The 16,725-nt window shown below is 43.2% G+C and overlaps 1 protein-coding gene across 1 annotated transcript in view; it reads left to right on the top strand.

The window, feature by feature from the left end:
• Positions 1-13,248: 13,248 nt before the first annotated feature.
• The window catches only part of TECPR2 (tectonin beta-propeller repeat containing 2), a 140,452-nt gene continuing 136,975 nt past the window's right edge, over positions 13,249-16,725 (top strand). Inside the window, exon 1 of the mRNA XM_082242646.1 lies at positions 13,249-13,515. Coding sequence (XP_082098772.1) covers positions 13,297-13,515 — 219 coding nt within the window. The 5' untranslated portion in view covers positions 13,249-13,296. The remainder of the gene's footprint in view (positions 13,516-16,725) is intronic.

The raw sequence follows: 16,725 nt of genomic DNA, 5'->3' as shown, positions 1-16,725 counted from the left end.
AGAGCTGATTAGAGTGAATGGATCATTACCCCCCCCCCCCCCCAGTCACACAGGAACAGAGCTGAGGCTGTCAATCACATGCTGTGTGCTGGAGATTCCTCCCTGTCACCATTTTTCTCTGTGTGAGGAAAACTTGTCAGAAGTGATTCATGCTGATAGCATAGGAAGGAAGCGGCAGACAGAAATGACACTTGGTGCTCTTATGGCCTTCTGCACACTGGACATTTTTTTTTTCTGCAGCCTGTAAGCTCCCCAGCATGTTATCCTATGTGTCCATGCACACATAAGCTTTTTTATCAGTGTTTCTGGCAAAGGGTGTTTTCAGACTGGGGAAAAAAACCCAGAACGACTGCGTTTTTGAAGAGGAGTTTTTCATCTTTAAAAATGCTCTAATGCTGACGCAGCTATCCAGCATTTATGAGCATGTTTGAGACTCAAGCATTGTGGGAAAGTGGGAGTTAAACATAACGCAGAGGTAAAAAAAAAAAAAAACGTTGACATGTTTTTAACACGGAAAAATGCAGGGCGTTTTTATAACGTTTAGTGTGCATGAAACATTGAAAAGTGAGGACAGAAAAAGACCAAGTAGTCCATCGAGCCTACCCATTTTTTTTTTTTTTTGGGTCCCAAGCATGTTTGAAGCCATATACTGTTGACTGTCTCATTACCTCTGCTGGTAGTTTATTCCAAGCATCAACTACCCATGTCTTCCCTTTTTCCTTCTTTCCTCGACACTGTACATATTAAGTTCCTCTCGATTTATATTTTGTCCCCCAAACCTTTCACCATTTTTGTTACCCATCTCTGGACTCGTTCTATTTTATCAATATCTTAATGTAAGTGAGGTCTGCAGAACTGGACACAGTATTCTAAATGAGGTCTCACTAAAGATCTATATAGAGGAATCAGGACCTCCTTCCTCCTGCTGGTGACCCCTCTAGGGATATAAAGATCTATATAGAGGAATCAGGACCTCCTTCCTGCTGCTGGTGACCCCTCTAGGGATATAAAGATCTATATAGAGGAACCAGGACCTCCTTCCTCCTGCTGGTGACCCCTCTAGTGATATAAAGATCTATATAGAGGAACCAGGACCTTCTTCCTCATGCTAGTGACCCCTCTAATGATATAAAGATCTATATAGAGGAATCAGGACCTCCTTCCTCCTGGTGGTGATCCCTCTAGTGATATAAAGATCTATATAGAGGAATCAGGACCTCCTTCCTCCTGCTGGTGATCCCTCTAGTGATATAAAGATCTATATAGAGGAATCAGGACCTCCTTCCTCCTGCTGGTGACCCCTCTAGTGATATAAAGATCTATATAGAGGAACCAGGACCTCCTTCCTCCTGCTGGTGACCCCTCTAGGGATATAAAGATCTATATAGAGGAACCAGGACCCCCTTCCTCCTGCTGGTGACCCCTCTAGGGATCATCCTAGAATTCGATTTGCTTTTCCCACTGTCTGGTCACACTGTTTTCCCATTTTGTAATCATCTGAAATAAGTACCCCCAAATCTTTTTCCTCTAGTTCTGGATAACCCTGTACCCCCAATGTTGTACTCTCTCAGGGTATTCTTTTTCTCTAGGTACATGAGGCCTATATGAGACAAGTACACACTATAGAGGGATATGCTTTGTTCATATTTTATATCAGAGGTTTACAACCAGTTTAATGGCTGGATCAACAGATAAAAATAAACAAAAGAAAGCCTTAGGGCTTGTTTACATGAGCTTTGCCCTCAGAAGAGCGATCTGTGGTGGATATGGTTTACACAGCTGGCTGGAAGTCTTTGTCTCCTCACCACCTGTTTTAACTCCAAAAAGCCAACACAGTGCAGCAAATGTGAAAAGTATTGTGGCCATTTGAAGTATGCATCCTTGTTCAGCTGCTTTTGCAGCTTCAAGTGGAACTAAACCAATTTAAATTAAGGGTTTCAAAAAAACGTTTATATTCTCGACATGCTTGCATTGTTAACTGTCACATTTGCCTGTGGACACCTGTCGCCCAAAAAAAGTATAAGAACTTCTTTTGGTCGACAGGCGTCCCGTGATTCTGTTTGCACAATTTTACCGGGATTTGTCGGGCGACAATCGCTACAAAATCGTGCCGCGTTTGAGGTGCTATTGCAAGTCATGGAAATCGGCATCCCGCGAGTTGCAATGGTTCGGTATCGCGGGCAGAATCGTGGCAATTCTGCCTGCGATACAAAACTCCTATATGTGAATGGAGCCTAAGAGGATTTACTTAAGCTTTAAGGAGGGTGACGAGGCTGTAAATGTGGCCTAGAACCACCACATCTAAGGACTAGTAAGCTTCAATCTATTAAACTTTTTGCTTTTGGGTTTGGATATGCTTTAACCGCTTCCGGCCCCCGCTATAGCCGAAGTACGGCTACACGCGGACTCGAATTTCCGGGAGGCCGTCTTTAAACGGCCTCCCAGTAACAGGCTCCCCGCGCGTCCCTCGAGCGCGCATCGGGGAAAATCTGTGTTGGCCGTGTCCCTTGGACACAGCCGATCACAGATCATGGTAAATGGCCAATCACAGCGGCCATTCACCACGTGATCGGACCGTGCAATGAGAGATGATCTCATATGTAAACATATGAGATCATCTCTCATCGCCAGCGCTCCTTCCTCACACGGAGACTGCAGTGTGAGGAAGAGGAGAGCCCGAACAGCGGTAAGGGAACACACAGGAATGTAATCAGGGCACTGATCACCAGTGCCCTGATTACAGAAGAGGGGAATAAAATGCCACAACTGCCCACAGTGCCCGCCATCAGTGCCCACAGTCAGTGCCCATAGTGCTGCCAGTCAGTGCCCATCAGTGCCTGCTCATCTAGGCACTGATGGGCACTGACTAGCAGCACTATGGGCACTGACTGTGGGCACTGATGGTGCTGCCTCTCAGTGCCCATTAGTGCCGCCTCTCAGTGCTCAGCAGTGCCACCTCTCAGTGCTCATCAGTGCGGCATATTAGTACCTCCTCATCAGTGCCCATACGTGCCACCTCATCAGTGCCCATACGTGCCACCTCATCAGTGCCCATACGTGCCACCTCATCAGTGCCCATAAGTGCCACCTCATCAGTGCCCATAAGTGCCACCTCATCAGTGCCCATAAGTGCCACCTCATCAGTGCTCATCAGTGCAGCCTATCAGTGCCCATCGGTGCCGCCTCATCAGCGCACATCAGTGAAGGAGAAAAATGTATTTATTTTCAAAATTTACTCACAGAAAATAAGAAAAACTTTTTTTTTTTTTTTTTTCAAATTTTCTGTCTTTTTTTTCTTTTCTTTTTTTGTAAGAAATAAAAAAGCCAGAGGTGATTAAATACCACCAAAAGAAAGCTCTATTTGTGTGAAAAAAATTATAAACATTTCATATGGGTACAGTGTAGCATGACCGCGCAATTGTCATTCAAAGCGTGAGAGCGCTGAAAGCTGAAAATTGGCCTGGGCAGGAAGGGGGTATAAGTGCCCAGTAGGCAAGTGGTTAAGAACCTGTTTATAAATATGGCAATATTTTAATATGTGACAAATGCATGGTGCCTAATTAAACAGGTGTATATATATTTAGCTGCCCTTTTAAGAAAGGAGTAAATCCATTTGTGACATAACATAGAATAAAAAAAAATGAAAGCTCCACTTGGAGCTCTACCGCAGCTCTAGGGGAGAGGTGTAAGTGCCACATGAAATGGCCTGGAGGACCGGTTTCGGGCCGCAGGCTTTTTGTTTTGACACGTGCTTCAGATGGACTCCGTTGGCCAAACTCCTCACCAACAGGCTGTCTGTTATGAAAAGAGATCGCACTGACTAGCCTTTTATTGGCAGTTGCAGTCTCTATGAAAAATTGATAACTTGCATCAAACTGCAAAATGTGTTCCCTAAGTAGAAGCCCGTCTGACATTCCTCCGATATTGTGGAGGCCAGCTGTGTGTCATTATGGAGGTCAATGGAGCAATGTGAGCTGGTAATTACAGGGAGATTGATCAGTTGGGCGCCTGGTACTGTGATCATTGTGAAGATTTCTACCTGGAAGAGGCTTGTCTGATCTAAAGAATGGATTCCTGTGTGTCTCCTGCATTTGTTCACTACACAGTTCTCTTTCTTCCTCCAGGCCCAGCACAATCGTCTCTTGTGTGGGTTCGGTCTCCGGAACTACTTTGCTGCTCAGATTCAGTTCATTGCTGTAATTGGCATTTTCAAGGAGCGGAGTTTTCTATATGTAGAACGTTCAGTCGTCTTTAAGTATTTCTCTGATTAGAGCTGTTTCTCAGCTCTGTGGGTTTAAGCGGAATATAAAGTTATTCTTAGGCTGGAACAGAACAACGTCTCCAGTGAGTGGACAGATGTTCGACTTGGAAGGATAATTACCTTTTCATAGGCAGAGCTGGTTCGTCAGGTTGTGATTTTAAGGTGAGTAGCATGGAGCAACAGAGAAATGAGGAGCTAATGCCTCGTACACATGCAAAGATTATCGGCCGACCGATCGGCCGTCTTTTGTCCAGTGTTGTGTTGGTTGAAATGTGCTCTAGACTGCACCCAAATTTTCTCGGCCAACAAAAACCAACTTCAGAAGTGATGTTGTGCTGGTTAACTTTGTGTGTTTTTTCATCTCTGAGCATGCCCAGTCTTGCTCATCTGAATTTTGTCTGCCGAAATCTGTACTGACTGCCGGAAAATCGGCCGTTCTGTTGACGGCCAACAAAAATTTTATGGCATGCACACCAGATTTTGTTCGGCCGAAAAGTCTGAGTTGGTTGTCGGAAGCATCATACTAACAAGCCGACAATCGGCCGATCGGACGTTGGCCGAAAATTCACGGCCAACAATCGTTGCGTGTGTACGAGGCTTAAGGAAGAACGGCAATAAACCGAGCCGTGACCTCTTTACCCAGAAGTCTGGGAGGTCAGAGGGGTGCAGCGCCAAATTTATTTTATTGTGGCTAATTTGAAGATTAATTTTGTGCTTAGTTTTTGTTTATTTTTGCTTTACTTATGGGAGAATCCAGAAGCAAAATTACTTCAGGAGAGATCTACAGCTTGATTTAGAGCAATGTTTCTCAACTCTGGACCTCAGGACCCACTAACAGGCCAGGTTTGCAAGATAACTGAAATGCATCACAGGTGATATCATTCGCTGCTCAGTGATTGCAGTATTCTAGTCTGCATCTCCCCCAAGGTAATACTTAAAATCTGGCCTGTTAGTGGGTCCTGAGGACCGGAGTTGAGAACCACTGATTTAGAGGGACTCCTCTGTGGAGGATTTCTGCTATGAGGAAAGATTAGCCGAATTGAATTGCATGCAGCTGGTTGATGCCAGTCACAATAAAGACCGGGTCATATTAATTTTCTGTTTATGGTTTTTTATATTAGAACTCTCTGGGTAATCCTAGGCCTGGTACACAATTTGCTTCCTTGACTCTTTTTCATCCTGAGTAGAATATGTGTTGCAAATGAAACCTTTCACTAGTATATTATCCCTCAAGCGGGTTAAGCAGTTTAGGTTGGCATAGTGTTTGGTAGCTGACCAGGATTAGGTTTGTTTTTAGTTGTAGGTATTCTCTTCCTGAGCCGGGGAATGCCCAGAGGCTCTGTATTGTATACTGTCTGTTTTTTGTTTTTAAAAAAATAGCTGGATGCATTTCTAAGAGCTGGTTCACACTGAGGCGATCCAACTTTGGGGGGCAACCTGTGAAGTCGCGTGCACCGCAACTTCGGCGCGACTTGCAGGGACTTCACATAATGAATGTCTTTGCAAGTCACTCCCAGGTCGCCCCAAAGTAGTACAGGACCCTTTTTCTAAGTTGGAGCGACTTGTGTCGCTCCTATTAGAACGGGTCCTGTACTACTCAATGGACCGCGACCGACCGCGACTTGTCAGGCTGACAAGTCGCCTGACAAGTCCCGCTAGTCTGAATGGGCTCTTAAATGCACAAAATGTATAACTGGATATAAACATTTATAGGTAATAACACCACAGATTGTTGATCCAGGGACTATCCGGTTGCCTTCAGGGATCAGGAAGGACTTTTTTTCTTTTTTTTCCACAACTGGAGATAATTGGGCCATGCTTTTATAGGACCTTTTTGCTTTCTTCTAAAGCAACTGTAGGTAAAGGATTTTGTATATGAGAATTGTTTTATTTTTTTGTTGGTTGAACTAGGTAAAGGTGTGTGGTTTTTTTTTTTTTTTTTTTTTTTTTTCCCCCCAACCTATATAATTGTATAGTTCACGTAACTGCCAATGAGGACTAGTTGTCAAATATTTTTTTTCTGACTATAAGAAGCTAGTGAAATGAAAATGGGTATCAGTTTCTTAAAAGTGGCTGAAAGAAAATTAGAAAAACTTTTACTCCAAAGGCTCCACTTCTCCTTCCCCGCCATGCTGGACATTGCAGGAACCAGCTTGGAGGAAACATTAGCAGAGTGCTGCGGGGCCCATAGCACCTAGCAGAAGGAAGAGGCTAATCTTAGATCTATCATTACCTATGTAGTTGTGAGGGGGACGATTGTGACAGTTTGTTTTTTAAATTCAGTTCCATGTGAAAATGAACCGGTGTCTCTAGAATTTATTTGTGTCACACACATTTGATCTGGGGGAAAAAAAAAAAAGCGTCTTTAAGGGGAACCCCACACCTAAATGGTTTTAAAAAATGGAATGGGGGCCCCCCCCCCAAAAAAAACTATACTGGACCTTTTTCTGAGCATGCAGCCTGGCAGGCCAGAAAAGGCGAGCGCCCCCCCTCAACCATACTAGGCCACATACCCTCAACACGGGAGGGGGGGCGGTTATCCATAGTGATGGGGACAAGGGCCTATTCTCTGCAACCCTGGCCAGTGGTTGTCAGGCTCTGTGGGCAGGGGGCTTATCAGAATCTGGACAAAAGGGGTCCCAGATACACTGTACACCTACTGATTCACCAAAAAAGTGTCAATAAAAAAAAAAAAAAAAGACAGTTTTTGACAATTTCTTTATTAAATAAACAAAAACAATATCCTGTGGTGTTTGATATATCGTCAATAGCGCCCGCTTCCCCGGAAAAACACTTTTTTTTTTTTTTCCCCCCCCAGTCCTCTTCCAGGACGGCTTAATGAGAGATGGGTTCCTCCCACCTAGCACAATAAACTAAATCGACATTCTTTTAAATAAAGGTGGGAGCCAGAGATCCTCAGTATTTTGTGTTTCCTCGGCCAGACAGGATCACTTCAAGAAAACTTCATGCTGTTAGGCCTCCCTGCTAGGTGGCAGGAGCCTCCTGAATCTGGCCTCTTCTTAACTAGGGCAGTGTCCCTGGGGAGGGTTAGCTGAGGAAACTTGGTCCCCCTGATACCTTTGGTATGGGGGGGAATTGGGGGACCCCTTCTCCCCGTTTTTGGTGTCTATTAGGGGGGAACCACAGTGGAGGCTTACCTGGTCCTTGCAGGCAATGCAGAGTCGGTATTCCCCCGTGGGCAGCACGGGACTGGTGTCTCCCTTCTTCCTAGGCAGTCACGCTCGGGATTTACGGTATCCTTGGGGTGGTGCAGCGGAAGTGTGGGGTCGGCCATCTTGACTATGGGCAGCTGGTGTCTGGCGCTATCCTGGATGGAAGACTGGGGAGAATCCCTGCACTGCACCATGAAGCTGCATCCCAATCCACAGGATTCCGTCCGGGGCCTGCAGGAACGACTAGGGCAGTGCTCATTCGGACTGGCGCACATAAGGAAGCAGCAATCTTGAGACTCCCTGCACTGCAGTAGAGGTGGCTGCTGCAGAGGAGGTGGATAGGGGGACGCACTCAGATCCTGGCCCTAAGGTAAGCAACTGATGTAGGCTTATCAGCGCTGTTACCTTACACTGGTGGAGGAGCACTAGTGGTAGTGTTTGTTATGTACACTGAATAGTTTGCAGGGTGCAGGAGTCTCTGGTGGTCTTCCTCTCTCACTGGTGTATATTTGTTGTTGCACCTGGCTATTTTCTTTACTGCTCAATGTTCGCTTGTTCCTTGCAGGACAAGAGCCGTGAAGAAAAAGAGGAAGCAATGCAGGGAGATGTCCCTAAAAAGAAATGTGCCTCATGCAAACAAAAGCTGTCATCCACCTGGAAAATAGTGCTTTGCCAAGACTGCATTGACGCTCTAACCAAAAAAGAAACTAGCTCTATTTTTAAAAATTGCTAAACACCATGAATGCAGAGATGTTTAAAACTTTCAAGTCGTTTAGATCTTCTCTGCCAGAGCCAGGTCCTTCAGACGCATCTCAACCGGGTACTTCATATGCTAGCACAGCACCTCAGGCCCATGCATCCGCACCAGTCATAGAAGAACAGGGGGGGCTGGAACAGCTGGAGGACAACTCTAGTGAAGATTCTAGCATGGAAGAAGGGGAAGTAAGGAAAGGAAAAGCAAGTGGGGTTCAAACATTTCTGTTCCCCTCTGATGAGACAGGTGATTTATTGATTATAAGATTATATACGATTCTTTGGAGTTAGAAGAAAAAGAGAGCCAAAGTTTGTCAGAACTGTACATGATAAACTCTATGCAGGTTTGCAATCAAAGCAGGTAAGAACATTCCCCATATACGCTGCTTTGAAACATACCATACTGCAGGAATGGAGGGAGCCAGAAAGTCTTTCTCCCCAGAAATTTGAAAAGGTTTCCTTTTAAGGAGGAAGATGCAGCTTATGGGAGAAATGTCCAAAGCTGTCCAAAGTGGCCAGAAAATCAGACCTATCTTTTGAGGATGCAGGGGCACTTAAAGATGCCATAGATAGAAAAGTGGAAGGTTATTTAAAGAAGGCATGGGATGCAGGTGCTGCTAACTTTCAATCGGCCATTGCATCCACCTGTGTAGCCAAGACATTGGATCTTTGGTTGAAGCAGTTGAAGATCCTACTAGATCAAGACACCCCTAAAGAGGAGATTTTGAACTCCCTCCCCATCCTCAAAAATGGCATGGCTTGTATCGGGGACCCCTCCGCAGAGACCACCAGGTTTTCGGCTAGATGTACAGCGCTCATAAATGAGGCCAGATGGGCGATCTGGCTTAAAGCCTGGGCAGGAGACGCAGCTTCTAAAGCAAAGTTATGCTTATTAGCGTTTTAAGGGTAGCTTAATATTTGTTGAAGACCTGGATTCGGTTTTGGAGAGGTCTGCTGATAAAAAAGGTTTTCCAAATCAAAAGAGGCACCAGTCCAAAAAGCCTTTTTGTCCTTTCAGGAAAATCAGTCAGAAGGATGCAGGCAAAAAGGACCAAAATAGACCCTGGCAACAGAAGAAGGGTAAAGGCAGAGGGGGATTTCTGTTTACTCCCTCCCAAACCAAAGACAAAAGCCAATAACTCCCTTTGCAGGGTAGGAAGGAGGTTGGGGGCCTTCCTACCCTCCTGACAAAGGGTTAAAACCAACAAGTTCATCCTGGATCTAATCGGCAACGGTTACAGGATATAATTCCATCATGCACCCCCAAGCCGTTTTTTGGTGACCACTGCCAAAAGACTCAGACATGGCCGTTGCCATGACAAATCTAATCCAGGAGATTCTGGATCAGGGAGTCATTTCCCTAATGCCTCCAGGGCAAGGGTACGGGGGGGGGGGGGGGGGGTTTCATCAGAAGGAAACCTTCGGGGGAAATACAGGTTGATCCTGAATTTAAAGGAAGTCAACAAAAGTGTGGTGTTCAAAAAAATTCAAGATGGACACAATTTTCACAACAAGGGAGCGATTATTCAGAAAAGCTTTCATGGCAACGATGGATCTGAAAGATGCATACCTGCATATTCCGATCAGAGGCTGCTTCAAACCCTTTCTCAGGTTTGCAGTGAAAGAACCAGGTCAGACCTTCTTTTTCCAGTTTAATGCCCGATTTTTTTACTTCGGCTTCCAGGATCTTCAGGAAGGTCCTGGCAGAAGCCTTACAGGGGCCGAGGACCTCAGGGATCCAGATAATGCCCTACCTGGATTATCTGCTGGATTTTATAGAGTCATCCACAGAGCTGGAGAAAAACCTAACCTACATGATAAACCATCTGCAATCACTGGGGTGGATCGTGAACTCAGAAAAGTTAAATTTGCAACCATGACAGAAAGTTGTCTTCCTAGGTTACTCCTGGACTCAGTGGAAGCAAAAATATATTTACCAGAAGAGACGAAAGATCTGTTGACGATGGAGACCTCCAATCTCCTCCCTGAGACAGGCAGTATCCATGAGGGAAATGAGGCTTTTGGGCCTAATGACTGCATCTATCCCAGCGATCTCCTGGGCTCAAGCACGCATGAGAATACTGCAGAATTTCTCCCTGTCAGTGTGGGACGGGCAACAGAGTACCTTGAACGATCGAGTAACCCTGCCAGATCAAGTAAGTCTCTGCATTGGTGGCTGCAGGAAGACAACTTGTCGAAAGGGAGATCTTGGACGCAGGAAAATCTAGTCCTGATAACAACGGACGCGAGTGCGTGGGGTTGGGGAGCCCACACGGATCGTCTGGCTACACAGGGAAAATGGGAGAGCTCAGAGGCCGCCTGCTTTTCCAATAAGGAAACTAAAGGCCGTATGGAAAGCTCTTCTCTCCTTTTGGACCCAACATAAAAGGAAGACATGTTTTGGTTCCATATTGGACAATGTGGCGGCACTATCCTACATAAACAAGGGGGTACGCGGGCTCCCACCCTTATAGAAGTGGCAAAGCTGATCCTTATATGGGCGGAAGAAAACACCTTCTCTCTGGCAGCCATTCACCTTAAAGGGGAACTGAATTCTCTAGCGTATTTCTTGAGCAGAGAAAAGATTTATCACACGGAATGGAGCTTGAATAGGGAAGTGTTCGAGGCAATCTTGGAGATGTGGGGTCATTCTCTAATAGACCTGTTTTCCGCCTCCAAAAATGCAAAAGTAGAATTTTTTTTCTCAATTCACAGGGACCCTTACAGTCTGGGTCTGGATGCTTTTGCATTTCCATGGTCAGAGGATCTCCTGTGTCCCCTCCCTCCATTCAGGCTCATACAAAAGGTGATTCTGAAAGTCAAACCCTCAAGAACGAAAGTAATTCTGATAGCTCCAGCTTTGCCAAAAAGGTCATGGTTTGCCGCTCTACAGAAACTGTCAATAGCAACACCCTGGAGGCTGCCAGAGAGGATCAATTTACGGGCCACCTGCAGGTGACCTATCTTTCTGTGACAGCCTGGCTCCTGAGCAGCACCTGTTAAACAAGGGTCTGTCAGAAAAAGTAATCAACGCGATCCTAAACAGTAGGAAAAAAATCGACGAATTTAATCTAGAATAAAGTGTAAAAGAAATTCTGTTTTGGCGGAAGGACAGTGACAGGATTTCTGGACCAATTTATTACGTCAGTATTGGATTTTCTGCAAAATGGGGCTAGCTCCCAATACTTTGAAAGTACAGGTGTCAGCATTAGCCAATTTTATAGATATCAGTTTGGCAGAACATATTCTAATAAGAATCATTAAGGCCTTCTCAAGGAGTAGAGCGCCGCGGCCCAATAAGTTTCCCCCGTGGGATTTGTCTACGGTCCTTCAGAGCTGCTCAAAACATCCTTTTGCACTGTTAGAGGAAAGTACGTTGAAAGTCTTAACCTACAAAACAGTGCTCTTAGTGGTGCTGATCACAGCCAGAAGAGTCAGCGAACCACAAGCAATGTCCATAGCAGAGCCATTCTGCTCCATTCTACCCGATAGAGTAATTTTATCGCTGAACCCAGGCTTTCTCCCCAAAGTATCAACAAACTTTCATTGATCACAGGAAATCATTATCCCATCATTTTGTGGACAAGCTAGCAACCCCAGGGAAGAGGATTTCCATAAAATTGATGTAAGGCGGTGCTTATTATGTTACATCGAGTGCACCAAAGAATGGAGAAAAGTCCCCAATCTATTCCTTCTATACTTGGGACACAAAAAAAGGTTCAGCTGCTTCTATAACTAGAACTGCCATCGCTAGATAATGAAGGCTGAAATCCTTGAGGCTTATGCATCTGCCGGGCTCCATGCTCCCCAAAATCTTAGAGCCCATTCTACCAGGGACCTGGCTATGTCCTGGGCTGAAAGGGTAAGAGCTCCCCCGATCCAAATCTGCAAAGCAGCCACCTGGTCGAGTTTCCAAACATATTTGTCAAGCATTACCGTCTGGATCTCTTATCCGCTAGCGACCAGGCTTTTGGGAGAAAAGTGCTTCAGGCTGTGGTCCCTCCCTATCGGGTATGGGTTCTATAATGTCTCTGTCAATAAGCTGTCCTGGAAGATGACTGGGGAAAAACTAAGTTATTACCTATTAACTTGATTTCCAGGAATCTTCCAGGATGGCACTGCTTCCCGCCCTATTATGCGTGTTGTAGGTATGAAATTAGCTGTGCCTTCGGTTATTTGTTATTACTGAGAGTCTCTGGCTCTCACCTGCATTTAAACTAATGTGGATTGTGTGTCCTGTGCTAGGCTCCTCCCACCTATCGCGCATTAAGCCGTCCTGGAAGATTCCTGGAAATCAAGTTGACAGGTAATAACTTATTTTTTTTTTTGTTTTTTTTGTTTTTTTTTTAATTTCAGCATAGGGGTTCCCAGCAGTTCATACCAGCCCTAACGTTAAAAATGCCGGTGGTCGCTAAAGCGGCTTTGTAAATTTGCAGTGACAACAGTGGAAATTCCCACTGGAAATGTGTGAACCTAGCCTATAACCTTTTTTCTTTTTGAAGGAGATTTCTTATGGGTTTTTTCCGCAATTACTGTGTTGCTTTAATTGTATATGGGAATAGTTTTTTGAGTGATGACTTCACTGGGTTTTCCACAGAAAAATTGACTGGTGACTTGAAAAAAATTGGGTTTAGAATTTAACGACATTGTTAAACCACATGTATGTGACGATTTTATTTGTTGTAATTTAAAAAGGGAATTGAAACCCCTAATGAGAGAATATTTTACATATTTTTTTTCAGTGGGCTGCATATTCAAATTATTGCTTGAAAAGGGAATTTTTTTTTTTTTTTTATATGTACATGTGAAAAATCTGTGTATCCCTAACATTTTACTTCTAGTTCGAGACTGTTGAACAGTTAGAACCTCGATCTGACTTGTATTGCTCTCTATTTGTGTTGGTGAGTTAAGAGGTAGAGTCATGGGGGGCTATAAAAACCAATTGAGTGTGTTTGGTTGTTTATCTGATTATTGCTTTGGGGATATGCTATGCAGTCGGCTCAGATGAAAATCATTCTTAATGGAGTTCTTGTTTTTAATTTTTCCTTTTCTCCCAGGGACAGCTTGGAATGATGTAATAGAGCCCTGCTGTGTATCAGACCAGGAGACATGGCCAATTTACCGGGAGGTATAACCTTTAAGGAGTTCTGTCCCTTGTACTCCATTCTGAATGCCATCCCCGCTAAAGTTCAGAAAGGCTTCCGTTCCCTCCTCGTCTACCTCACCGCACTGGACGTCAATGGCGACTACATTGCAATCGGCAGCAGCATCGGAATGTTGTATCTCTACTGCCGACACACAAACCAGATGAAAAAGTATAATTTGGAGGTAAGGTGTTGCAGGCTTTGTGGTGTGTGTTGTGTTTTTTTTATATATGTGTGTGTGCGTGTATGTGTATATGTGTGTATATATATATATATATATATATATATATATATATATATATATATATATATGTATGTGTGTGTGTATAATATATTTTTTTTTAGCTGATCTCCAGCTTTCGTTTTAGGTTAACTACTTAAGCCCCGGAAGATTTTACCCCCATTCCGACCAGGGCCTTTTTTGCGATTCGGCACTGCGTGACTTTAACGGACAATTGCGCGGTCATGCGACGCTGTACCTAAACTAATTTGACGTCCTTTTTTCACCACAAACAGAGCTTTCTTTTGGTGGTATTTGATCACCTGTGCGATTTTTCCTTTTTGCGCTATAAACAAAAAAAGAGCGTCAATTTTGCAAAAATAACAATATTTTTCACATTTTTTGTTTTTATATGAAATTCCCCCCAAAAAAAAGTAAATATCTAAATTTTTTAAAATTTTTTGGCCAATTTGTTTTCTGCTACATATGTTTGGTTAAAAAAAATCACAAAAAGCTTACTTTTTAGAGACAGAGCTGTCAGAGCCCCCCGCTCTCCTCTATGGGAAATCGGATGAAAACGGACCACCTGTTCGTTTTTATCCGATCCTCTAGACGGATGGAAAATAAGGTTTCCATCCGTCCGGATTTCACGGATCGGATCGGATAGCAGCGGGTGTCAGCAGAGATGTTTAGTAACTAAGTAGAATTACTTCACTACTGTACTTAAGTACCGAAAGGCGGTATCTGTACTTTCCTAGAGTAGAATTTTTTTCTCCTACTTCCACTTTTACTTCACTACATTTTTTCGATGATTTCAATACTTCTACTCCGATATTTTTTTTTTGTGCTGCATAGTTACTCGTTATTATAAAAATTACCACTGCCAGAACAGTAGATGGCAGGTTTCATGAAGCTGAAAACATGTGTATTATCAGCGCATACGAAAATAAATGCTACTGTATGCATAAATAAAAGCTGCATTTGAAATAATAAGAAACAATATGATGTTCAAACTTTTGACTTCTTTCTTTAATAACTACATAACACAGTACTTGTACTTTTACTTTCAGTACTTGAGTAGTAAAATTTTTAAAAAACTACTTGCAATACTTAAGTACAAAAAATGTTGAATACTTTAGTACTTCTACTCAAGTCACTTTTTGATCGAGCACTTCTACTTCTACTCAAGCATGTGTTTCGAGTACTTTATACAACTCTGGTTGTCAGCGGACATGTCTCTGCTGACACCTGCTGCACCATAGGGGTGCATAAAGCATTCGATCAGGTCCGCCTGAAAAACTGACAAGCGGACCGGATGAGAAAACCCGTGTGAAAGGGGCCTTAAGCTGGAGATCAGCTTGAATTTTTAACCTGTTAAAGAATCCTGATAATTGGACCAGGAATGTGGATATCTCTGGCATAGTGGTGTCTACTTCAGCGATTTCCAGCTTCCAGGAGAATCGTCCAGGTTTGGTATATACATAGTTACGTTAGTCCATGTTGAATCAATATAACTATATGAAAAATGCACCATCCCTGGAATTTTTCTGTAAAGAGTAACCTCCCCTTCTATTGAGAAAAAAAACTTTCTCTTCTGGGTGATCTATGTACATTACAAGGATTTTAACAAACTTAATTGCAGATTTCTACCTTTTTGTTATTCTTAAGAAATAGTGGTTTGTTTTTGTGTCAAAGTGACTCTATTGGGAGTATTTTTTTTTACTATTATCAATTGGCTACTGAACTTGCAGGGCTCTAAAGAGGGAAATGGCAGAGTCTGCATCCCTTTAGACGTGATTTTCCCTTTTGGAAGTGGCTCACTAAAAATTACATTTTTGGTGCAGGGGATGCCCAAAATCTTACTTGCATATTGGTGCAGACTTTTGGAAAAATCGGTGAACCAATTACACAAGCAGGAAATTGCATATCTGAGGGGTGTTCTGTATACCATCTGTGTACAGAATACCTCCAGGTCACCATATTGCATTGCATTTTACAGAAAATGACAGCAAAATGAATTCCCCCTCTAAAGACAATATCCCAATGGTATAGTGGTAAGACAATTACAAATCTAGTTCATGAGACGTGTGGGCTCAGCTGCACAATTTGTATAGATTATGATCTGCTGTCAAGTTTTTGAGCGTTTATCTCCTATTGGACACAGCAGGTCTGTGGGTGCAGAAATTGCTTGCAGAGATCTCATATCCAACTTGGTTAGATTGGCGCCTTCAGTTATGAAAGTCTGTTTGGAAATCTTTTATTCCCCCTTCCCGTTCCCTGGAAAATGTGGCTTCCCTATCTATTATTAAAATACAGCACTTAAAATGTCTTCTTTCTCATTTGCAAAAGTGCTGAAATGCATTTTAAGTTTTGTGATGCTGATCAGCATTTGTGATTTTATTCTTTCATCTCCTTAGCCAGCTGCTAATGGAACAATCAGTGTGCCTAATGTGTAATTATTCATAAAATCTTTATGTGATAGATACACAGCTGGGAGGCATTGCAAGATTAACCACTTTACCACCGGAGGATTTTGCTGTCTTACGTCTGGGCCACTTTTTGCGATTCGGCGCTGTGCGACTTTAACTGACAATTGCGCGGTCATGCGACGCCGTACCCAAACGAAATTTACGTCCTTTTTTTCCCACAAACAGAGCTTTCATTTGGTGGTATTTGATCACCTGTGCGATTTTTACTTTTTGCGCTATAAACAAAAAAAGAGTGTTTATTTTGAAAAAATAACAATATTTTTAACATTTTTTATATGAAATTCCCCCCAAAAAAATGTAAAAATCAAAATTTTTTTGAATTTTTGGCCAATTTTGTTTTCTGCTACCTATGTTTGGTAAAAAAAAAATCACAATAAGCGTATTTTGATTGGTTTGCGCAAAAGTTATTGCGTTTACTAACTACGGGAAAGATTTCTATTATTTTTGGTGTTTGTTTTTTTTTTAACGTGTAATGGCGGCGATCTGCGATTTTTTTTTTTTTTTTTTTTTTTTTTTTTTTTTTTGCGGGACTGCGACATTGCGGCGGACAGATCGGACCCTTGACTGACATTTTTGACACTTTTGGGGGTACCAGTGACATTACTACAGTAATCAGTGCTATACATATGCACTGTTACTATAAAAATGACACTGGCAGGGAAGGGGTTAATTTTTATTGGAGAGG

This window comes from Pelophylax lessonae (genome assembly GCF_965119305.1).
Source record: "Pelophylax lessonae genome assembly, chromosome: 13".
NCBI lineage: Eukaryota > Metazoa > Chordata > Amphibia > Anura > Ranidae > Pelophylax > Pelophylax lessonae.
Note: the sequence above shows the minus strand (reverse complement) of the source record. Positions and strands in the feature narration are given on the sequence as shown.